Genomic DNA, 25981 nt, shown 5'->3' on the forward strand with positions numbered 1-25981 from the left:
AAATCCAATTGCTGCTCAGCCTCAAACACTCCGGTGTCAAACCCCCCCCCCCCGCACCCCCCCTCCCCTCCCCCACATAACAGCAGATGTGTGCAGAACCCCTGCAACCCCTCTTACTGAACACAAAATGGTGCCTGGTTACATCATCAAATTACCATTCTGCTTCTTCACTGCGATGAGGTACTAGGTCATAACTGTTGTTTTAAAAAAAAAAAACAGGAAACACCGTGGGAAGATGTTTACAAAGTGTTACATGGGGGGAAAAAAATGTGTGAGTTTGTAAACGAGAGGGATTCGAGGCCTCTGACACTCAGAAGGAATATGGCAGATGTTCACTCTCAGGGCTCCCTTCTGTTGATTTCTCTATCGGATCTCCCGCTTGCCAAACTCTGTCCTACCCTCTTCTAAACACAGATTTATCTAAACAACTTTACCCGCATTCGGCAGATCAAACGCGGAGATGAACGCAGAGGCGTTTGATGCTAACGTGCAGCGGGTAGATATGGAGGCAGACGCGGAGGGAAATTGAGCTGGCAGAGGAGGCCTGGAGTTTCTGTCTCCGTTGTCATCGGCGACGGGAGCCGGTCTGTGAAAAAAACCGAGACATCGCTCTGTGTAGAAAAACGCGCCGGGGCTCCCGTGACGTAAGAAACCGCCGCCCCGGTCCCCTGGGAGCGAGACGCTGGTCTCAGCGAAGCGAGTGTCCGTGGCAGTGATTAACGGGGAGGCTGAACTCCAGAGCTGGGAAAGACAAGCACTCCCAGAATCCCGCTAAATCTCGACGCCGTCGAGGCCTGCCTTCGCCGTGGAGCCGCTGGCCCCCGCCGCCCGTCACGGCGGAATGTTCCGGGCGCGCTGCCGCTCCATCGCCCCGGCCCGGCACGGATCGCCAGTCTGAGCGCAAAGCCGATGACACGTTTATGAAAAAATAACCGTTATTTTGAAGAATAGCACTTTTTCTTTTTACTGTCAGCGCATCGTTACAACCGCAACCCGAGTAGCGGGCCGCTCTGCCAAGCTGCCGCCATTATCCCCCCCCCCCCCCCCCCGTCCTACAACACCCACCGAAAGGCAATCTTTTAAAGAGATACACGTACACTTATTTAGAGCCTTCAACACTTATTCATTATCTGACACAGTGATTTAAGGATTTGAAACAACAAGACCAAACTGCCAAACTGCAGCTGAAACCACAGCTTGGGAGGGCTACATTAAAAAAAATGGACGAAGCATTTCAAAAACCATTCTCACAAAAGCCACGATAGTTTGTGAAGGCCAGTACTTGAGACTTTCCGAGTGTATTTTTGACACTTGAACAGACCCGGTCTCACCTGCCACTCAGATACTCCACCGGTCAGTGCAGCTGAAAGCTACCCCCGGTCTCCACGGCGACAGAGAGAGCCGACGGAGGAGGGAGAATGGAGGGGGAACAGGAGGAGACGCTCACCTTGCAGGGGGCTGTGGCCCACGGAGATGGGGATGGGTCGGTGGAAGGGCTGCCCCACGCTATGCACCTGGGTGTGGGTGCGCGTGTGGTAGTACTTGGGCTTCACGATGAACTGCTGGCTGCTGCTGCCCTGGTGCACGGTCATGGAGAGCGGAGAGCGGACACTGCAGAGAGAGACAAACACACACATTACATTACATTACATTACATGACATTACATTACATTACATTATTGGCATTTGGCAGACGCTCTTATCCAGAGCGACGTACAGTTCATTAGACTAAGCAGGAGACAATCCTCCCCTGGAGCAATGCAGGGTTAATGCAGGGTTAAGGGCCTTGCTCAGGGGCCCAACGGCTGTGCGGATCTTATTGTGGCTACACCGGGATTAGAACCAGCGACCTTGCGTGATATAAAGATGACAAACCATAAAACACGTTAAAAAATGCTCTCCTGTGCGTAGCTCGGGCTAAAGTGATTGTAACGTAATGCAATCTTCTATTAAATACAAGTGAATTATGGAGAGATCCCAGGCATGTATGATTTATGCATGGAAATGTCCACTGAAGCACTTCCAGATCTACAGATATTGGGAAATGAATTCTGGCGTCTGCTCAACAAAAACCCATGACGTCTTACAGTGAGCAGGTGACCAGTTGTCTGGCCACAAGAGCAGACTCCACGCACAAGTGCAAAAGCAATGAACCAATTCACCGGAGAAAAGGCGACAAGTGCACTTGGTTCTTATCTCCAAGGCATATTGGACAATAGACTGCCTAGCAACCAACAACAGACAGCTTTGATAAAACTCCCGGACAAGTAAAAAAGCATTTAGGCATTTTAAAATGTGTCTCACACACACCCAGCCAGGGTTCTGCGCTTGACAGCTAGATAACGACTTTGCCAAGTGCTTAATCATACTTTAGCCGAGACCGACCAATAATAAAGCCGCTCAACGGGGCCCGATATTTCGCCATCGACGTACCGCGGGGGACTCTGCTCCTGGAAGTGCGCGATTCTGCCACCATTCATCACGGCGTGTGTTTATAGGGCCCCGAGCAGCCCGCGCTGCCAGAAACACCTGTGGCCCCCGTGCAGCTGGAGGGCCGGCAGGCAGCGCCTCGTTACCCTCCGCTGGGTCCCCCCAGGGGCGACACGGGCCGCCCCGTCCCGCCACAGAGCAGCGTGAGCCCTTCCCCAAACGGTCTGTTTGATTTGGAACATCAGTAAGGGGGGGGGGGGGGGGACTGGTAATCTACACCAGTACAGTCAGAGTGGAAGTCAGAGTTTTGTCTAGTTATTCTAACAGCCACCTGATGACTGGGGGGATGGCAGGAAGGGGTCTAGAGCAACTATTTTTTGGACTATCAGCCCACCCCCCTCCACAGGCTGTGCCCATGAGAGCTGGTAAAACTCAGCGTCCTGGGACCCCCAGGATAAGGAGAGTGAGGGTGTACTCCACCTCTGGGAGTGCACGGGTAAGGGAAAGCAGGCCAACCCACTCACCGGGGCTGACTGCAGAGGACTGCAAGAGTGAGAGAGAGAGGGGGAGAGAAGGAAAGAGAGTGAGAGAGAGAGGGGGAAGAGGGAGAAGAGGGGAAAGAATGAGTGAGAGAGCATAAGAGAGGAGAGAGGAGAGTGTGAAAGAGTGAGAGAGTGAGAGAGAGAGATCTCTGGGCTGGGGGTGTTGCTCTGTGAGAGGCACTCTGCACAGATGAGCTGGACTCATGAGGGAGGAAGAGAAAGCAGCTCAATTGGTGCATGAGCTCAGAGTAATATTCAGTGACAGCTGTGACTTTTAAAAGAGCACTCGTATCAAATCATCAAATCTACACTCACTCAGCACTTTATTAGGAACACCTGTTATTCACACCTACTTATTCATGCCGTTATCTAATGAGCCAATTGTGTGGCAGCAGTGCAATGCATAAAATCACGCAGATACGGGTCAGGAGATTCAGCTAATGTTCACATTAGAATGGGGAAGAAATGTGATCTAAGTGACTTTGACTGTGGAATGATTGTTGGTGCCAGACAGGGTGGTTTGAGTTCCTCTGAAACTGCTGATCTCCTGGGATTTTCACACGAAACTCTAGAGTGTGCAAAGAATGGTGCGAAAAACAAAAACATCCAGTGAGCAGTTTAGCGGGCAGAAACGCTTTGCCTTGTTAATGAGAGAAGTCAGAGGAGAAGGGCCAGACTGGTCAAAGCTGAAAGGAAGGTGACAGTAATGCAAGTGATATGCAGAAGAGCATCTCTGCACACACAACACGTCAAACCTCTAAGTGGATAGGCTACGGCAGCAGAAGCATAAGTCTAATAAATACGTAATAAAGTGGTTTATTTAGAAAATTATCACTAAAGGTTTTCTTTCAGCACGTTGAGGCACTAAAAACCGCCAGCTCAAAGCAATGAATTTAAACTACACTCAAAATCCAAAACTATATGCAAATCAATAGTCGTACAGAATCCCTAAAGAGGGAGCTATTAAAAATGCATTAATCTTGGGAATCGTTTAGGATAGAGCCAAGAATCTGCATTAAAACAGAAGGACAGCAGATTCTCATGTAAAACTTTCTGAAACGCACACATACATGCGCCCACACACACACACACACACACACACACACACACACACACACACACACACACACACACTCACACAAACACACATGCACACACATACACACACAAACAGGAGACACACCCACAAACATACACACACACACACACATACACATACACACACACACACACACTCACACAAACATACATACACACACATACACACACATACAGGAGACACACGCCCACAAACATACACACACACACACACACACACACACAAACACACAAACACACACATACAGGAGACACACACCCACACACATACACACACACACACACACATACACACACACACACTCACACAAACATACATACACACATACACACACATACAGGAGACACACACCCACAAACATACACACACACACATACACGCACACACACATACACACACACACACGCAAACACAAATGGCTGAAAGCACAATCTCTGAGAGGACGCCATCACGGCAGGCGCCACACGGCTGCGTGCGTGACCTTCCTCGCCGCCTGGCGTGTTGTGCACATTTACATACATCTCCATAGGCCCCTGCCCAGACTCGCTGGGCCAATTAGCCCTGGCTCCGTCACCACAACCAGGCTGTAATTTATCCCCTCATCACAACAGCCAGCAGGCCGCTGACACAATCAAGCATCAATCTTTCACGTCTCCTCCTCCTCCTCCTCTTCGTCGTCTTGTCCATCCCTCCCCCTCCTCTCTCGCTCTCTGTTTTGCGTTCTCTCACTCTCGCTCTCTCGCTCTCCCCCTCCCTCTCTCTCTTTCCCTCTCTCTTGCTCTCCCTCTCCCTCTCTCCCTCTCTCTCGCTCTCACTCTCTCTCTCTTTCCCTCTCCCTCTCTCTCTCTCTCTCTCTCCCTCTCGCTCTCTTCTCCAGTCTCAATCCCTGAAGACATATTGGAAAAAGTTGCACGTCTTCACATTTCTCATTTCAAAACCTTGTCGAAGAAAAACAACAACAAGCAAAAAAAAAAAAAAAAAGCCCAAATCTCACAACAAGGAGCTAACCTCAAAATCTAAACGCCTCAAAGTTGCCAACACCGGCATTCTCCAACTCCGTCTCTTACATTCACCGATCAGGGCCTGTCGTCGAGCGATCCTCTCTCAAGCGCCCTTGAAAGTCACAGACGAGTCACAACAAACACCATGTTTTTACAGCACGAGAAGACACAAGCACACTCGGCTGTCGCTCGACGGCTGTATTGTACAAACACTTTGTGAGCGTCGAGTAAAAACAAGCCGTGTGGCGAGCTAACTTTCAGGACTGCTATCTGCCGTTTATGCCTTTGCATGTAATTTCATCCATTTCTCCTCCAACAGTCTTCCCAAGGCCACAGGGCAGCAGACGCTCTTTTGTTTCTCCTCTCCGGCCGTGAAACGTAATAATACCATTTCTAACCCATTTGTTTTAATTGGAATAGTTGGGGAGCGGAGAATTGGTTGGCTACGCTAATGCAGTGCGAGCGAACTCCGCTGACAATGTTATTCTCGCAAAAAAACTAGGAAGCACACTCAAAAATAGAATTAACATTATTATATTCTACTGACAATTCGTGGAATACCAGCAGGTGGCGATTTCTATTGTTACTTTTGTCCATTTCTGCCTTTATACCATATCACCACTCATCCTAACAGCCGACCGATGAACGGGGGCCTCGTTCGAGGAACCCGCTCCTGACAAGGGAGATTTTCAGGGGGAACCAGAATCCTCTTGGGGAGGGAAGCTCCACTTTTCAGAGAGACTTGACGGGAGGAGGCCTGGGAATTCTGGCGAGCGGATCAAACGGAATATTCCGCCTGCAGTCATCACTACAAGAAACGTCCGTCTTAAAAAGTGTTTTCGTCGCGTGCTTTTCTTTCAGGTACAAAACATTGGCTTGTGTTTGCTTGACAAGTGGCATTTTCTTATCCCATTGGCAAATCTTGAAATGAGTCTCACTCCATTGGCAAATTTTTGTCTTCATAGCAAAAAAACAAAAATAAGATTTAAAGTCTGAATATAAGATTAAAGTACTCGCTGAGATTGACTTATTCTCTGGTTTTCACAGTGCTGGGAGGGCCCTGGGCCCTGGGGGGGGGTTTCGTAGCCGGGTGCCTCTGTATTCTCCAACCTGCTGATTTCACCTCCCAGCCTGCCTGACGTAACGCGCTTGCACAAAGAAGCAAAGAAGTGTTCTGGCCCCTCCAGTCACACCTCTTCCTCCTTCCGGAAGGTTCTTCTCGTCTTTGGCACGGATCCCGTCCCGGGGACACTCTGACATTAACGCCGTCTGCGAGCGCGAGACTGATGGGAACAGGAGACGGCCTCTCGCTGGGCGCGGGGGGGGGCGTGTCTCGGGGCTCAGTGACTGGCGCTGAGGGTCAGAGTGATCTTTGGCACGGGTTCACTCGCGTCTCCGCACTGTAAACTAATCAATTTGTCTGGGGGGGAAACGCTCTAATGGCCCCCTGAGGGGCCCGGATTCGACCGGGCCCCGCCCGGCTCCACAGGGAGGGGACAGCGCCTTCCCGGAAAAACCCGGAGCGTCGCATGCGAGCGAAAACACGCTCTCGATCATTTCACCATTAATAACAACACGCCCACGCGATCCTCTCGTCGCCTCCAACTCAAATAGGATAGGAGCGTTCTCACATCTCGAACACGTCTAAGCTGTTCCACATGCTTCTGCTTGGCCAGTGAGTGACTCGCGCTAAATAAATGACAGTTTATTACACCGTGTTTGGTCACGGCCGTTAGCACCGCTGGGAAGGACTAGACGACTGAAGGTGGAAACCACGAAATTCAGAGACTTAAGGATTAGGTGGTGTGTGTGAGCGTAATGCTCACAGAGTGTATTTGATCACTCTGTTATCTTTAAACATTCATCACTCTGTATATACGTAAAATAAAGCCTTATATATATATCCTGGTAAGCCATGATAAAAGCAATATCATCTGCAATAATTCAAATTTCCCCACCTAATGCCATTCTCAACCATTAGAAAGAAGAAAGTGTAAATGTAAAGATGCCTCAATGTAAAGATGCCTTTGTCACTAGGACGGCAATCGAATGTCCCTCACTGATGAAAATATGTTTATCTGCTCACAGATAATGAACATGTCAAAAACGAAAAGTATTTATGCAAATAAGGCACACAGTACCACCCGATTTTTCCAACTGGAGGGAATAAAGTCTCATGTATAATTCTGCATACATTTTCAGTACCAAAAGGGAGCGGGTTCAACAAACACAACATAAAAAGTGCTAGTGCTGAAAGCCTGCTGTAAGTTATGCTCTCAGAGAATGTACCGGACTAATCATTTTCACTTCGAGCGCCTGAACCTCTTTTCCTGATTTGAGGAGCTGAAGAATGAGGAACTCTGTGTGAATGGGCGCAGAATGGGCGCAGAATGGGCGCAGAATGGGCGCAGAAGCCCGTCGATAAAACATTTTAAACGGACGAAACGGAGAACACACAGAGTTAGGGGCGAAGCACTCCCCTGGTCTCACACGCCTCTCAGCTCTGAGAGAGCTCCATCCACACCTGAGCTCTACAGGTGTGTCGACCGCAGCGTTCGGCACGGCGTTTCGCCCGGAGTTAACCGGCAGCGGCTCGGAGGCGGGCGGGCAGCGCGCCCGAATAGGCTATCAGGTACAGCTGTTTTTCAAGCTGTTCTGGCTGGAAGGCCTGACGGGGTTGAGGATGCCAGGATATCATAACAGCCTGAAACATGAGCCGGGCCTGTACCTGTGCGATTGTCTGAAGCCATACTGCCTCTCCTGAAAGAAAAACAATTGAGACGCAATCTGCACCAACACCAGACACTTGAAAAATACTCTTTAAAACATGTTAAAACATAAACGGAAAATGATCTCGTGACACGGGACTCAAGAATTCTACAGCCTGACATTTCACAAGAATACTATGTACAGATGGATCCATGTCATTCGAAGCTAAAAAGATTTCAAACACACACACACACACACACACACACACACACACACACACACACACACACACACACACACACAGTATACATATTTGGAGCAATGCATGTCAGCTTGTCAGCTTACCAAATGGCCCCAAGGCCCAAGAGAATCTTTGACCTCTCATCTCCTGCTGAAAAAACAGCATCACAACTCCTCCCTGCAGTGATATATAGACCCTTTGAAAAAACACACTCAGAGACCCTAACTGGCAGACTGACGGGTATGGCTCCATCACTGCCTCCCCAAGGGTTCAACAGCTATCTCCAGCTCCCTCTGGGGAGAGGAACCACAGACAGCACTTTGAGCCGTCTCTCTCCGGGTTAACAACCTGACCCACCGAGAGAGCTGTTTGCGCTCCGGCTAAAGAGGCTAACAAAGTGCCAGGGGCCTAGCCGCAACATTTCCAGCACTGCCACTTTTAAAAGCGCCTACAAGCAACCGCCATTGCCACGGCGACGGTAAGAGACAGGCCGGTAGCCACCCTCAGTCACGCAGAGCCGTGTTGCTCGCAAAGCGATTGAAATAAGCTGTGAAATGACTGCTTTTTCCGGAGCGGGTTTTTATGTTTTTTTTTCGAGCGGGCACTCCAGAAACGCTGCGTGTACTCAGAGAGATGAAAGGGAAGAAGAAAAACACCTCACTCGCAGTGCGCTGACAGGCTGTTAGGCAGTCGATGCCAACTGTCAAGCTTCTGCTTGCTGGTTTGTGCAAACTTAATGTCCACCTCTTAACTGTGGGCCTCATGCCAGAGACTGAAATCAGGTAAAGACACGAGCACGGTGAAATCGGCATACCATGGGGTAAGAATTTAACGGCCCATTAAATACCACAGTAAAAGATCGCTGCGTCCTGAGGCCATTAATCTGGCTTGTCACTGATAAAAAAAAAGATGTAAAATTGGCAGCCATTTGTAATAGGGCTGGTCACATGACCAGATTTACCAACAGTGAACTGTGCTAGCCACTCAGCTGTGCTATAAGTTCTTGGCCTGAACACTTTACATACTAGCAAACATGAAAACCAGCAGTTAGCATGAGCCTTACAGATGGGAAATATAGGGGCAGTAAAGGCCTAGCTGTTTTTTAACCATCAGAGAAATGACGAGGGGTACAGGATAATTAAAATGTATACCGATAATTAAAATAGCTCCTCGCTGGGATGACATACAGTTTAAGGAACAGACAGAGAGCAGATGTACCCAGAGACAAAATCATCCATTCGCTCGGGTTAACGACACCATTTATAATTTTACGCATAACGATGATCAATTATGAGCCCACAGTCGCAATCCTCTAAATATAGATCGATATGGCAGAGGAAAGCGCGAAAGAGGGAAAAGCACTGCAAGTGAAACGCAAGGGCGCACATATGCGCTCCGGGATAAGAGGGATATTTTCAGCCGAGCAGGGCTAATCTTCTGAAATTTCAAGCCACATACGGTAAGCTCAGAGAGAGAGCGGGAGAGGGAACCTCTCGCTGCTCCGTGGTTTCCTTGTCTTATCGCAGCACATGCAAACCAGATATTAGCAGGCATTCCTTTTAAGTGCAAAAAAAAACGAATGCAATTTTAGGCTGGCAGAATGTTTTTTTTTTTTAAGCTTCGGTGTATCTGCGAAACATAAAAAGAAAAGCACTCCGCAGCACGGTAATCTGCAGTGCGAGACCTGGCGCGAGGGCAATCAGATAGGGCAGGAGAGTTTAGAGGACCTGAAAGGAGAGGCCTCTCTTCATCAGCGCACGGCCTGACTGATAAATTTCAAAGGTCTGCGAGAAAGGCCCCTTCCAAGAATAATTACGGCTAAAGGAACACCGGCAAAGATTAACTGTTTTCCAGCGATTATGCTCGGCGTCAGCCGAGACGGTCGATCCGGGAAACAGAGCGGGGAGCACTCCGTGTTCCTGCCTCCCCCACGGGCTGACCTTTCCGCCCGCGCTGGGCACCGCGGCACCCTGGATCGATCGAAAGCGCGCCGTGAAGGAGGCCGGGGCGGAGCTGTGAACACCGGCCGCGAAGGCCGTACCACGTACCCAGACCGGCACAGAAACCCGGGGAGGTTCATCCTGCCGCGCGGAATCAATGTTTACGGAGACGCACTGCAGGAGCGCGGGGCTGGGTGGAGGGAGGCCCACGGGCGCGCCGTGAGGACCCGGCTCGCCCGGAGAGCGTGTGTGCTGACATTTACTGCAGTCAGACTGACAGCTAACCCTTTCACATCCAGAGAGAGGAAGAGAGGTTCTCACAGCAGGCTACAGACTGACCAGCCCAATAATCCACCCCTATGGAACTGGCATGGAGGACCAAATGCACTTGCCGGGCTTGAAAGGGGAGGAGAGGAGAGGTCACCCAACCACCCTACCTCCCAAATCCCACCTCCACACCACCCCACCACCCCACCACCCCACCTCCCACCTCCCACCTCCACTCTACAGGTCCCCTGTCTGTATAAATAAACAGAACGCGATAGCCTTATAAACAGCCCCGCGTTTCCGCGTTTGTGCGTATCCACAACCCTCCACTGTCCCGTCCTGGAATAGAACGGGGCGTCTCTTTCCTGCCTTGCTAACACGGGGAGGAGGGGGAGTGTGGGGGTAAAAGGTCAGGGCTAAGTGCCCCCCCCCCACGCCTCGGCCCCCGCCGGCTCCTCCACCGCACGCTTTCATGGGGTCCCCCTCCGGGCGAAGCCCCCCGGCGGGCTTCTTTGAAGCCGGGGTCTGCGCACGGAGGTCGCTGGCAAGCGGCCAGAGCTGAAACAGAGCCCCCCTGTGGTGCGGGAGTCCTGCCTCGGGTCACGGCTCCCCCGTCTCCCCCCGACTTTCAGCTGGGCAGCAGGAGAGGGGACAACCCGGGCGAATACACCGCCCCCCCCCCCCCCCCCAGCCGTCGCTGAGGGGGACACGAGCCCCCACCCTCGTGCTTTCAGCCCTACGGGATGGAGCGTCAGTGGGGGAGCGTCGCATTTGTCGAGCGGTCGAGGGGAGGGGGGGGGGGAGCCCGGTTTCGCTTTCGGTGAGAGGCAGATGTTTCGGTTCAGAAATCCCACACCTGATAACCGGGCAAAGCTGTCTGGATAGAGAGCCGATGGGTTGGACTCAGTGAGCAGGCCTGAACAGGCAGACCCAGAGCCCCCACACATCGGGGGGACTTCAGGGCGGAAGTGCCGGAAAGATCTATCCTCTCCTATCTGTCGGGTGGGGGAGCAGCATTAATATCACACCCACAGAGAGTGAGAGAGAGAGAGAGAGAGAGAGGTGGAGAGATAGGGAGATGGAGGGAGAGACAGAGACTGGGAGAGAGAGATAGAGGGGGAGGGGGAGGAGGAGAGGGAAAGGGAGAGAGAGAGAGAAAGGAGAGGAAATGGGGAAGTTGGGTTCACAATGTGAGAAGCACAGCCCTGTTGCAGTGTTTATTTTCCTCTTTAAATACAAAGACTCACAGCAGGAAAACAGGATCATTACCCAGTGAAAATAAATAAAAAGGTAGCTACTGCAGCTGCTCCTGTCGGAACCGAAAACAGAGAGAGAGAGAGAGAGAGATGAGAGAGTGAGAGAAACAAAGAGAGAGGCAGAGAAGAGAGAGACACAGAGAGAGGGACAAAGAGAGAGAGAGAGCTATAAAGTTATAAACATGAGATCCTATTCCAGTCTCAACAGAATGGCTGGCAGGCACACGTGTGCTGGCAGAGGGCGGTGTAATTGCAGAGGGAGAGAGGGGGAGAGTTCTGCATCTCCTGGTATTGCAGGAATGGCTGAGAGACCCCGGCAGGCTGAAATATCAGCGCAGGATTGTGCTTATTTTCACATAAACAGACCGCTGACGGCAAACCTGCTCAGTCTGCCTCCAACGCTGTGAGTCTCTGGCCCGGCCCGGGAGTCTCTGGCCCGGTCCGTGAGTCCCTGGCCCGGCCCGGGAGTCTCTGGAGCCGCCGTCACACTCGGCACCGCCGCGCTGAACCCAATGAACCACAACACACACCTCCCCATTGTCACTGCACTGCTGTCTGCGCACACTGGGTGTCTGCTAGCATTGTGTCAGGCCACAATGCTCATGTTTTTGTGAAAAAGACTAAAAGGAAAAGCCCCCCAATACACACACGCACATACACATATACACACACACACACACACACACATACATACACACACACACACACAATGTATTTGCCTATGGATCCTGATGAGGAATTATGATGCACTTTGTTTGTAAGGCGGGCGAATCCACAGAGTCAGATGTGTGGTCTGCTGAGGGGTGTGGATGGAGGGACGCTCCAGATTGGGGATGAAAGGAGGGATGGAGCCAGTTGGAGGAGAAAAGAGCGCTGATGATTAACAGAGGGAGGAGGAAGGAGGAAGGAGGAAGTTTTCGGGCCGGTGATAATGCGGGCACCGTTTTCTCCCGAAACAGAAACAACAAGCCCCCACCTGCAGAGAGAGGTAAGCTGTCCTGCCTGCCCAGGTGTAACAGGGCCTGCAACAGCACTCCAGAGAAGGCCTCGCAACGGAGGGGATTACACACACACACACACACACACGTGCGCACGCAGACACGCACACACACAGACACACAAACGGACACACACATACACACACACAGACAGACAAATGTGCGCACGCAGACATACGCATAAACACAGACACACGCAGACACACAAGTACGAACACATGTGTGCACACACGTGCACACACAGACATGGACACGGACACACACATACACACAGACAAACAAATGGGTGCATACACATAAACACAGACACACACAGACACACAAGTACAAACACACGTGTGCACACACATAAACACAGACACACACAGACACACAAGCACACACACACACAGACACACACACACACGGACACACACACGCAGACACAAAGACAAGCACGGGCTGTAGAATTAACTGGAAACAGAGGACGCCTTGGGCGAGTCACAACTCGCGCCTCTCTCAGCAGAGAAAGGAGGGCGGGGAGGTGGGGTGGGGTTTGGGGGGGGACTCCCCTCTGAGTCATGGCTTCCCCCACAGGTGGAGGTGAGGTCACTGTTTCCCTTTCACTCAGCACGGGCGACCAAGACCCCCAAGGCACATGATTCAGAGGCGTAAAAGAAGGTATGAGAAAGTCAACACCTCATGGGCCATCCTGAACCAGGGTTGGAGGGGGTGGGGAGGGGAGGGAATGGGGTGCAGTCCAAACCGGACTCATGACAGATATGACACAAGACCTCTCTGGCATGTGGAATGGTGAAAGCAGCTTCTGTGTGTGTGTGTGCGTGTGTGTGTGTGGGTGGTGCGTGCGTGTGTGTGGGTGCGGTGGGGGGGTGATAGAGAGACCAGCATGGTGGTCTCTCCAAGAAGAGTCATCTCCCACAGTTAAACCAGCCCACCACCCCTCCCTCCTCACATGCATGGGTCACCGTACTGCACCCCTTGAGATGTTTTCCCAGCCCAACATGGGGTCACACCACTAAAGCCACACGGGTGCATATGACAAATTACTTGACCCCCTCCCTTGACTCCGGGCACCTCCCAGGCAATGAAACGCTCGCCCCACACTCGCCCCATCCCAGTCACCCTGGGGGATGGTCTGTCCTGGATCAGGTTTGTCATGGTTCCCTGCTCCCCTCCCAAAACTGAGCTCATCTGCCTGGTTTTGTGTGCTAAAACGGCACCTAGGGGTGGCTCTACATACGAGAGAGAAAAACACGTTAAGTTGTGCTAAGCTGAACTCACAGTGTTTAAATTAATCTTAAAAAGCACGCTCAAGCCCATTCCTTCAGGGTCACTGACTTGGCATGTGAACTCAAACTAAAACACCACTGCAGATCAGTCTCGAATGCTTAAGCTTTTTCATGGAACCTGAAATTTGTTTAAAAAAATGTGATGTTTAATCACATTAGCACGGTAAGCTACACACTCAGAGATCTCTGAGTGTTGCTTAGCGATATGTTTAATTTTCCAGAGTGCTTGTCAGTAGCAGGTGTGCAGTTTTTCGGACTGCACTGAAACAGGCCGCAGATAGGGAAACACACAGGAGCATAAAGAACTGAAACAAGGAAACACACAGGAGCGTAAAGAACTGAAACAGGGAAACACACAGGAGCATAAAGAACTGAAACAGGTAAACACACAGGGGCGTAAAGAACTGAAACCGGGAAACACACAGGAGCGTAAAGAACTGAAACAGGGAAACACACAGGAGCGTAAAGAACTGAAACAGGGAAACACACAGGAGCGTTTACTTTGCGTCGAGTAAAGTAAAAAAACTGAAGGGTTCACGTTGGTCCACCGATGTGACCGGGAGTGTTCCCTGTGGCTGCCCAGCTTGGATCAGCCTCTCGCCGGCAGCATCTGCGTTCTCCTGTTCTTTCTCAGCTGCACATCGCTATACATGCACCCCCCCCTCCAACCCACGTCCCCAAACCCCCCGCCCCCCAAAGCCCCTGCACAGTTCTTATTGAGCGGGCCAGGCCTGAGCTCATCCCGAGTTGCCCCACCCCAGAACAGACCGCAGGCCCTGTGATCCCAGTCCCTAACCCCCTTACCCCTTATCCCACGGGGCACACTGCAGATAAAGGTACTGTAAAGCTTTTCTTCATTTCCACTGCTTTGCGTATCTGGCAGGGACAGTGCACAGCCACTTCTGTCCGTGCCAGAACGAGCTATCAAGCTAAATTTCATCTGTTGTCCCTTGGCAGGTAATTCAAAAAAAACATATTGGAGGGAATATTTTTTGATTCTAGTACCGAAACTGTGTGCCAGACACTGAGCTGAGTCAATAAAATAATTATTACACGTGGAGGAAATTACATTTGGATGATTAGATAACGTTCCACGTACTTTAAATTTTAACCTTTTCCTACATAAGATCCACAATCTTTCCTGGCTAATCGGTAAGGGTCTCACTATTTCCTTTAGCTTCATTTATAATATAGATGGAAATGTTGGTTTTAGCCTTCCTCAATCCATTCACAACTATTTCAAAACATAGGCCGTCTTGATGCAATTTCAGATTTAAGTGTAATTTCCCAAGCTTAATTAGAAAAGCACCTGTAGGCTTGGCCCTGAGGAGACAGCCCCACAGCAGGGTGGGAAGATAAGAAAAGCCAAACGACGGAGGCCTTTGACCTCAGTGTTGTTGTTCAGCACTGAAATCAGCACAGAACAGATGAGCAATGGAAAAAAAACTTTATCTACAATAGTCATCCTGGAAGTATTCCTGGAATCCGTTAAAACAAGGCTTTTGAATTTGCGCATGGGGAATGATTTCATCAAGTGCTTTTATGCTCCGAGGAATGAGGTCATACATTTCACCTCGAGAACAAATTTTCACAAACACGCACTGGTATCCGTCAATATTACAAACGCACAGGAGTAACGCTGTTTAACAAGGCACTGAGGACTGGATATCCTACCCACCCACAATTCCCTATGTCAGGGCTATTCAACTGGCCACACGAGGACAACTGCACCCATACCCTGTGCAGTGTCAGTGTCACACAATACCTCCTCCTAACAACAGAATAAAGAAGCAGTCGGAAAATAACAAGCCTCCTGCTTTGTTTACATGCAGGTACAATGGCTCAGGATAACATGCTATAACACAATGCAGTATGTGAATATTGTTCGCCCGGTGTGCGCAATTTGGCCCTCAGGAAGAAAAGCACTTCACTGCCACAATACCGTGACAGCCACGGCTAATGGAACGGAACAAAACCTTCCCCCTGTGAAAGCAATTACGAAATTACGCCGCGCTCATTGAAGAAAACAACGTCTTACAAGAGCCCTCTCACGGTCGCCACTTAAAAGGCGCGCCGGAGAACGTCGTGTGCAACAATTTCTCGCCGGCGTTCAAAAACAGGCGGCGCCTCGCACAGGGAGAGCCGCGGAGTCTTGACGTTCTTCAGTTTCACCTCGATATCAGGAGCCCCGGTCAGGACCCGAGGAAGGAGGGGAGGCGGGGCAGCCGTACACAGCTGCTTTCGTTGATCGATTACGTGCCGAACGACAGAAAAACAGCAGCGCTCCGCGGCTCTCCCGGGGACCGGGGCCGCGGACCCGGGGTCCAGCAGAAGCGCAAGAGCCAACTGACAAAGGCCCGTCGTGTGTTGCCACGGTTACGCTCGAGGGAGAATAAGGAATAGCGTTTGACCCCACTGACTGCACCAGGCTGACAGCCATCGCGGTAGCATTAACCTGTCCCCGGGTGAGTTATACGTTCAGCCGGAGTGATGGAGAGAGGCACTTGAGTGCACCGGTGGAACGGTGGGCCACCACTCCCACTGCACACCTCCCGTACCTCAAAAAGCAATCTCTCAACGGACGCACTTCAGCCTGACACCCAGAGAGCGCTGGTGCAGTCGTTAACTTTACGCCCCCCCATCCCCCGCCCCCCCCGCCCCCGCCCTATTCGTCTTCGGCCCCGCCCGGCCTCGTGGCCACCCCCCTCCCCTCCCCTACGGCGACATTGTCTCAGGCGGTAAGAGCAGTCGTCTGGTAGTCGGAGGGTTCCCGGTTCGATCCCACCCTGGGTGTGTCGAAGTGTCCCTGAGCGAGACACCTAACCCCCGAATGCTCCTGACGAGTTGCTTGGTGCCTTGCATGGCAGCCAATCGCCGTCGGTGTGTGAATGGGTGAATGAGAAACATCAATTGTACAGTGCTTTGGATAAAGGCCCTACATAAACGCCAACCATTTACCATTCACCATTTACCCTTTGCGTTCCATTGGAGGGGCGAGGGCGAAACTCTGAGAATCGAGACGGGATGATGACTCCAGGAGGAACGGGATACTGGGAAGCTGTCCAAGCTCCCACCACTCTGGGAGCTCGGAGACGACGCGTCTCCTTCTTGAATGGTGTGTGTGCTCCAGACTTCCCACAGAAGAGGAAACAGACCCCACTAACCACCTCCGCCCCCCCCCCCCTCAATCCCACTTCAGAAGGCCTCGGTGTTCACGAGACCGTACCTCCATCCAGACAGCACAGCTCCCCACAACCACAAAGATCTTAATACCATCCTCACTCAAACCAGCTGCTGCGTAATATTCAGCGTAATAACCAATAGCCCCCCAATAATTGATGATTGACCTTGGGATTAAACCCTCGTTTTGGTAGGTATCTGGTAACCTTTTCTTTAACTTTTAACGTGTTGATGAGCAACAGATGAACGGTTCCCCCAGACGAAAAATAAAAATCAGTCTACTGGAAACTGTGCAGCTTTCAAGGGTTCAGATCTGGTAGCAATTATGGTCCCTGAACAACACAGAAAACTCCCGACGTTTTGCAGTGAATTCCCCAGCAGCACTTAGAATACATTAAGAAGGTTTTTCAGCATCATTCATCGATATCAAAACACACACACGTGATGCCAACATAAAAAAAACCAAAACGCATGGGCTTTTTGCAGTCAACACCTCATCTCACATTCAACACACAGACGGACCAATTTTCTGGTCTACACTCACTCCCATCAGATTTGACGAGGCAGCATCTCTTCACTGTGCCCCGATGCGAGAGAGAGCATTGAGGAAAGCAAAACAAAAGCAAGACCCAAGAGGTAAAGAAAATAAAAACCCTTCCACTTAAGAGCTAGTTGAAAATATTCTGTGGCACTGTTTTTCCTGGCATTGACATGAATGAAGAGAAGGACTAAAATAACCAGCGAAACTAAAACGCAGCCCATCAGGGGGAACGGCGGAGAGGAATGAGAAAACGGGTAAAAGCTACAGGATGCTGCGGAGGCCCTGGAAATAACTGCCATGAACCCTGAACCTGGAAGTGTTCAATGTCAGCTGACCCGCGAGTGTCAGCTGGAGGTCTTGTTCTCCTCTCAAGCGAACATGGGGAGAGCTCGGGTGATTGATCACAGCTGAACTCTGGGACAGGCAGGAGGTCTGCGAGAAGGTAAGCGCACACCACCTCCTCACGAGAGGAACACCAGCCCTGCTCCAAGGCCCGAATCAATACTTCTACACAACCTATTATTCGGCCACAGTTGGAAAAACGAGAGGTTTAAGGACCGACAATCTCGACAATCGATAATATTTAACGATAGCAAGCTGAGGAGGTGCTATCCTCAATCCTCATTCTTCAAATGTTAATGTCACTCTATGGACAGGCGTTTTGGGTGGGAGGTCTTCTGCCTGGACAAACACAGAGGCTACCTTTATACTGCTGTTTTGGTATCTGTCATAAACACACAGTTTTCAAGAAGAGCATTGAATTGACAGGCAGTGGAAGCCCAGCAAATGATAGAGAACAGAAACAATGTTCTGTACCTGAATCCGGAACTGCTTGAGAGCAAATAGCGGCTGCTGTAGAATATTTACCTGGCAAGACCTACACTACTTAGAAACATCACTATAGGATATGACGGGTTAGCCAAAATGCTAATTTACTTCCAAAGAGGAAAGCTAGATGCAGCTTCACCTACAAACATTCCAACAACAGAGCAAAACCACAAAAGCATACCTACGGCATTCTGACACATACCCTAATTTCAGTAAAATGAACCAAAGCAAAGAGACACACAGAGGAGCATTTTTGAGCCCTGTCCGTCACCCGGGGTTTGACGGTGATTGGCTGGGACTTACTGCTGGGGTATGATCTGGGGCCGGACGACGTGGGGCTGCTGTTTGACCGTCAGGGTCAGATGCTGCATGGCGGAGGCGGGGCCCGGGGGGAGGAACTGGGGCGGGGCCTGCTGCGGGATGGGCCTCAGGGGCGTCCCGTTGGGCTGGCCCTTGGCGTGTCCGTTGGGCAGGCCCTTGGCGTGTCCGTTGGGCAGGCCCTTGGTGTGTCCGTTGGGGACGGGGGGGTGGATGGAGGGCGTGGTCCGGTGCTCGCAGGCCTTGCCGTTGGAGCCGGGCTTGCAGACGCAGTGCTGCGGCTTCAGACACATGCCCCCGTTCTGACACTGCGGCAGACAGTTCGCTGCAACACAGAGAGCACAGGACACTGGGATTACTGACACAGCTCACACACACGCAACAGTGAGTTTACATACAGTTTATAAACACACAGACACAGACAACACAACACACACAACACTGAGATTACTTACGCACAGTTTATGAACACACAGACACAGGCAACACACACGACACTGAGATTTCTAACACAGCTCACACACTGAACAGTGAGTTTACACATAGCTTATAAACACAAAACACACAACACTGAGATTAATTACTCAGTTTACATACACCCAACAGTGAGTTTACATACAGCTTATGAACACACAGACAACACAACACACGCAACACTGAGATTACTAACACAGCTCACACACTCAACAGTGAGTTTACCTACAGATTATAAACACACAGACAACACAACACACACAACACTGAGATTACTTACACAGTTTACACACACCCAACGATGAGATTACTTTCACAGCTCACACACACCCAGTGAGTTTACACAGAGTTTATGAACACACAGACAACACAACACACACAACAACTGAGCCTAATTACACAGAGCTTATAGAGACACACACACACATATCACTGAGCATACTTACTCAGAGCTTATAGAGACACACACACATATCACTGAGCATACTTACACAGAGCTTATAGAGACACACACACATATCACTGAGCATACTTACACAGAGCTTATAGAGATACACACAGATAACACAGAGCTTACTTGCACACACACACACACACACAGACATAACCAGGAAATGGGGACGGGGCATTTAAACCCACAGGTGCTGAAAGCCCTCCAGTCTACCCAGGGCCGTTTTCAGAAAGCAGCACTTTTAATGAGCTCACTGACAAAACCGGCGAGGTGTGGCTCCAACTCCCCCAAAACCCTGCCGGTGTTCCCAGCGCACAGCAGTGCCGTTTCCCCCGAGTGACCCCGCAGAGCTGGCTCTGAACCGCCGCACAGAGGGGAGCAGGAGAGAAAGGCAGGCACTGTGTTTAATGCCCATCCCTCCGCGGTCCCTTTGTCCGTGACCGCATTTCTGCTCTCGGACATCATTAGCGGCCAGTATAAACACTGCCGCCATGGTTCCCTGCATAGCAGACCGATCCCCGCCCCCATCCCCCCCCCCCCCCCCCCCTCTTCCGAATGCAAACTCTAACAGTAATTTACTCCAACCGGCCCTGCAATCAATTACAGTGCGGCTGAAAGCGGTGACATCACGTGAGGGGGAAACAGGGAGGCTGTGGGTCTCCATAGCGGCTGGTAGGTAGGCTGTAATTACAGCAGCTCTGCTGGGCTCTCATCCTTCAACTACAAAGCACAGCATGCCCGGGGCCGCGGTGACCCAGACACACGCATGCACACACACACGTATACATGCGCAAACGCGCACACACCTGTACGCAGGCATGCACATATACATGCGCACACGCATGCACGTGCACACACACACGCTGGCACACATACACATAAACATGCACGCACACAAATGCATATACATGCACAAACACACACACACCTGTACGCAGGCATGCACATATACATACACACACGCATGCACGTGCACACACACACACTGGCACGTGCACATATGCACACATACACATAAACATGCACGCGCACAAATGCATATGCATGCACAAACACACACTCACCCATGCATGCATGTACATACACACACATGCAGGAACACCTGTATGCATACACGCATGAATGCGTGCACACGCATGGACATACGTACATGCACATGTGCACACACCCTGCACATACCCATATCCAGACAAACACATGTGCAAACAATGGACACAACCAGAATTAATCAGAGACATTTTTCCATTAATCATTCATTGCAGGCTCACATTGACATCATCGCAAAATACAAGCACACACATAGACATGCAAGCACGCATGCACACGCATACACACACACCATCTCAGAGGTTAGTCAAGGTCGTCCTCCTTGCTGTTCCCTGCACATATTGGGCTGTACCACTGCAGAACCCGGAGATGGGGAGACATTCAGGAAAGCTGCACACTCGTATCCACGGTACAGCATGAAACTGGAGCTACACAACCACACCCACTGTACCAACACAATACTGGGGCTACACAACCATACCCACTGTACCAGCACAGTACTGGAGCTACACAACCATACCCACTGTACCAGCACAGTACTGGAGCTACACAACCATACCCACTGTACCAGCACAACCCTGGAGCTACACAACGATACCCACTGTACCAGCACAACCCTGGAACTACACAACCATACCCACTGTACCAGCACAGTACTGGGGCTACACAACCATACCCACTGTACCAGCACAACCCTGGAGCTACACAACCATACCCACTGTACCAGCACAACCCTGGAACTACACAACCATACCCACTGTACCAGCACAATACTGGGGCTTTACAGGCCGGGACCACGTTCCCACAGCGGGTATGGCCAAAATAAGCGTTAGCCGGAGAGCCGGGATAAACCACCCCGGCTGGTGGCGTTCTGGACCAGGCCGCCTCAGGCCCCTCCCCGGACACTCACAGGAGTCAAAAACAAGCGAGGGAAGGCGTGTGCCCGGGCGTGTGCCTGGGCGTGTGCCCGCGCGGAGACGGACGGACGAGCGTCGTTTCCACACACTCACGACCGGACCGGACCGGATCCGGGCACGCTGTGAGGGCCTGAGAGACCGCAGCTCCGTTGCTGCGGCAACACACGGACAGTGCAGATGTTTCTATAATTGGGAGGGAGGCTGCAAATGAGGCAGAAATATAGCATTACGGGATGTGCCATTAGGGTTTATGGCCTGCAGGCCACACACTGAGCGGGATTATTAGGGCCCCTGCTCGCCGGCCCCGACGGCTCCCCCCGGCCCCCGGTAACGAGCCGCTCCCAGAAAAACCTGTCTAATCGCTCACCTGCTCCGCGCCGAGGCACAGGTGAGCCAGCGCTTCCTGCCCAGACTCCGACTGGAGAGGACAGGCCCGGGGATCAGCGCTGGCTCAGACCGAGCGGCCGCTCCTCGGAGGAGGAAAAGCAGACACGCTACGCTGTGAGGTTCTGTGAGGTGACAGATTCTGGGGGTCAGGCCAGGCCGTGTCGGGTCTGGGGCTGGGCTGGGATGAATGGAGCGTTTCTGCAGGAAAAGGGCTTCGTTGGCCGGCTGGCATTCGCTAAAAGACGGTTCCCCGTGTTTAGTCTCTCCGGGGGTTTGCATGTGTGGAGCATGTGTTCTGGGCAGAGGGGCACAGATGGGTTCTGGAGATGGGTTCCCCTACGCTGCAGAAGCGTCTCTAGGACACATGGTGAGCAGGGACGGCATCTGCTTGTGTGGGCTGCGGCACAAGGATTTGTAAGATCCATCAAGCATGTCCATGGTACTGCGGTTTAATGCAGTGTGGTTATACAGTTGTCACCACTGCACTGACTTATTAACTGCACCGCCCTCAGTCCTCAAGATCACACACGTGAGACTAGAATGTCCAGAACCGAGCATTCTACTGCTGATGCAACAATCAGTACTGGTGGCTGAAAGTTCTAGAACACCGCCTTGGAATGTTTAAAGAAAACATTCCAAAAAAAACCCAACTCGTCACAGGTGTGTTCTTCTGAGCACGATGCAGTGCAGCTGGATAGTCATAGGGTTTATGAAAATAAATTGAATATAAATATTTTCATCATACCATCCTATTTTACCACCATTCATTTTTCCCTCTGTGCCATCTGCGACCGCGCAGGGAAGCAAGTACCTTGAGCCAGAGGCCATTTTACACCCAATGGGCCATGCAATACAACAGGCGGGCTGATGCTGATTGGAGGAAGTGTATTTCTAACCAATAACAACAGGCCAAGGTCTATGGGTGCCAGAGGGGTTGCTGAGTGAGACAATCCAGAAACCTCGCTACTGTGAGCAAAGCAGTTTGCCAGAATCTTGGGAGTGAGCGTTAAGGTATGCTAAAGCAGACCAGTGAGAGAAAGGTGACGGTGGCGGGGTGCAGTGGTAATTTGAGGAGGTCCCAGTGGGGCACTGTCATTAGGAGGAAAAACACCCACCATAAACCCACTGTACTGCTGCAATATTAACTTATAATGTGAGCCATTAGTCCAGTGTGTGGGTGGCCTCCATAAAACCCGACCAGTGCCAGCGCCAACTGTGGGCAGGAACCCCCGCCTCGGGTCTATAAAATACTCCCGGATTCAGTGGACCAGGACGCCCAGCGTCTCATCGTGCAACAGTGACCCCCACTGGCCGTTTGGGCACCCCGCAGTCTGTCTGCTCGAGCGCATTCATTGGACGTACATCTGTGATGTCATGCAGAGCCAGTGTCTTTAAATTACGGGTTTTGGAGGAGAGCGCGCGCTCTCCCAAATTAACAGCGGAAGATGCAGCGATAAGCAAAATAAGGAAAATTAATCAAGCTAATTTGGTTGTGCTGTATGAAGTTATTAACGAGCAGCAGCAGTCTGGCCTTTCATGGCAGCATTGTGCTGCAGCAACAGGTACGACACAAGGGTCTCACTTAGTAACGCCTTCTTTCACCTTCTCTACCCCTTGTTTACCTTTCAAAAGGCAGCCAAGGCAGGTCTTTGAAACAAGGCTCAAAGGCCAACTGGTGACTTTGATGAATCACCGAAGTGCTGAAAGTAACTGATGTTGCGTCTCTCCAGCACCGGTGTCCTACACCTCTGCTCTACAGTCGGGAAACGGCCAAGTGAGAAATGTGAGATTTCCAGTCTGCCCGATGCACTCAGAATGACCGGCAAACAGGTACAGGAGCCACATTCAGACAGAGGACCGCGGGAGGACTCCGAAACCTCCGCATGCAGCCCTGCGAGTTCGGGGCACACAGCTGATCACTCAGGGGGGCGGGGGGGGGGGGGGGACTGCTTTACCCTCAAACCTAAATAAACACGGTCCCTCGCCCCCCTCTCTGTTTTAACCCCGCGCTCCGCAGAGAAAGCAGCGGCGGAGGCGTGCTCCCCGGCGTTTGGCAGGGCGCCGCGGCGATCGGGGAGAAATGCGCGGTATGCTCGCGCGCAGAGGAGAGCCCGAGACTAAACACTGCGCTCCAGGCCCAGAGTTATTGAGGAGCGCAGGGGGAAAAAGAGAGAGGGGGGGGGGGGGGGGAAAGGAAGAAAGAAAGAAAGAAATTTGGAATATAAAGCAGGGATATGAAAAGCTGCCATTGGAAGCAGGGTTGACTTTGCTGAAAGACAAAGAAACAGTAGAAATTGAGAGGAAAAAATAATTGGGTCTTTTTTCTTTTCTTTTTTTTTTAAACATCCTTGTCACCAATGCCAACTACCTAAATCGTACTGGCCAGCCTGTGTGTATGCGTGTGTGTGTGTATGTGTGCGTGTATGTGTTTGTAAAGTATCCAACTGTACAGAGGAAAATGGGGCATTTGAATGCTCAGAACAGGCCATACCGGGCCTTGCTTGGGCTGCCCACATTATGATAGAGCTCTAAGCTCACAGACACAGTGAATAGAGCTTGAGTTCCCCCTGTAAGCTCACAGGCACCAGGCACAGTGAATAGAGCTCAGCTGGGCTGCAGACAGGACAGTGTGGTGCCCTCTCTAAGCTCACAGTCACAGTGAATAGAGTTGGGTGCCCTCTCTAAGCTCACAGTCAGAGTGAATGCCTGCAGACAGGACAGCATGGTGCCCACTCTAAGCTCACAGTCACCGTGAATAGAGCTCAGCTGGCCTGCAGACAGGACAGCATGGTGCCCTCTCTAAGCTCACAGGCACAGTGAATAGAGCCTGCAGACAGGACAGCATGGAGCCCTCTCTAAGCTCACAGTCAGAGTGAATGCCTGCAGACAGGACAGCATGGTGCCCACTCTAAGCTCACAGGCACAGTGAATAGAGCCTGCAGACAGCACAGCATGGTGCCCACTCTAAGCTCACAGTCAGAGTGAATGCCTGCAGACAGGACAGTGTGGTGCCCTCTCTAAGCTCACAGGCACAGTGAATAGAGCTCAGCTGGGCTGCAGACAGGACAGCACGGTGCCCTCTCTAAGCTCACAGGCACAGTGAAAGACAGCGCAGGCTCATTAAAGCTCGGCGGCCGCTGTCCCAGACTTCAAACAGCCGCCCGGAGGCCCCCTCGGCGGGCCTGCCTCTCTGGCAGCTGGCGGCGGTGTCCGTGCGAGGCGAGGAGCGCGCTGCAGGTCGCACTCAGACTCTCCCTCAGACTCTCCCCGCGTCCACGGCGGGGACGCTCTGTTTGTGCTTCCTCGCCGCGCTCCGAGAGAAGCCTCTCCAGAGCCTCCCCTCCTCCTCCTCCGCCGTGCAGCGTGCGCACAGCCAGGGAAATATTTTCATGTTCTATTTTGTCTGGCCCCGCTGCCTTCCTGGGATTGATCTCCCCAAGAAAGAGAGGGAGGGAGGGAGAGAGAGGGAGAGAGAGAGAGAGAGAGAAAGAGAGTGAGAGAAAAAGAGGCAGAGAGAGAGAGAAAGAGAGTGAGAGAAAAAGAGGCAGAAAGAGAGAGAGACTGGGCAAGTTTACAGCTCTGTCCAAATTCCAATCAAGCTACAGTCGGACGCAGGACCTAGTGAGACGGTTTCCATGACACTTTTTTTTCAGTTCAGCAAAAACTCCCCAAGTAGGAGTGTTGCACCTCTCCTCCCTGAAATTCAATTAGCACTCGTCCTTTTACACTCCCCAGGGCGTAAAAAGTGTGAAATACCTCGAATGAGTCCTGGTAAGGGTAATCAAATTAGGAGAGAATGTATTCTGCCTTTCCTCAGGAAGTTAAAAGGACATGGTTGCATGTTCTCGTCCGATGGTGTCCCTCCAAGCCAAAGAAGTGTTTTCTTTCCAGAAATATTCTCTGAGAGGAGTGGTTTGTGATTCAGTCCATTTGAGCTGCAGAAACGTTGTTCTATTCAGTACTCTTGACATCATCCCAAAACACATATTTCCAGTTTCATGACAATATTAACCTTTGGGAGACAACTTTGTGGTTATTAAGACCCCTCATGTTGCTTTTCTGGAGT

At 51.3% G+C, this 25981-nt stretch overlaps 1 protein-coding gene across 4 annotated transcripts in view; it reads right to left on the minus strand.

Annotated features, from left to right (window-relative positions):
• The window catches only part of ltbp1 (latent transforming growth factor beta binding protein 1), a 124633-nt gene that overhangs the window by 93146 nt on the left and 5506 nt on the right, over positions 1–25981 (minus strand). For all 4 annotated transcript variants that reach the window (XM_061227503.1, XM_061227502.1, XM_061227504.1 and 1 more), the window contains exons 3-4: positions 18625–18964; positions 1448–1611 (exon numbers count right to left, since the gene is read on the minus strand). In XM_061227503.1, coding sequence (XP_061083487.1) covers positions 1448–1611; positions 18625–18964 — 504 coding nt within the window. The remainder of the gene's footprint in view (positions 1–1447; positions 1612–18624; positions 18965–25981) is intronic.

The sequence above is a fragment of the Conger conger genome, chromosome 18 (assembly GCF_963514075.1).
Source record: "Conger conger chromosome 18, fConCon1.1, whole genome shotgun sequence".
NCBI lineage: Eukaryota > Metazoa > Chordata > Actinopteri > Anguilliformes > Congridae > Conger > Conger conger.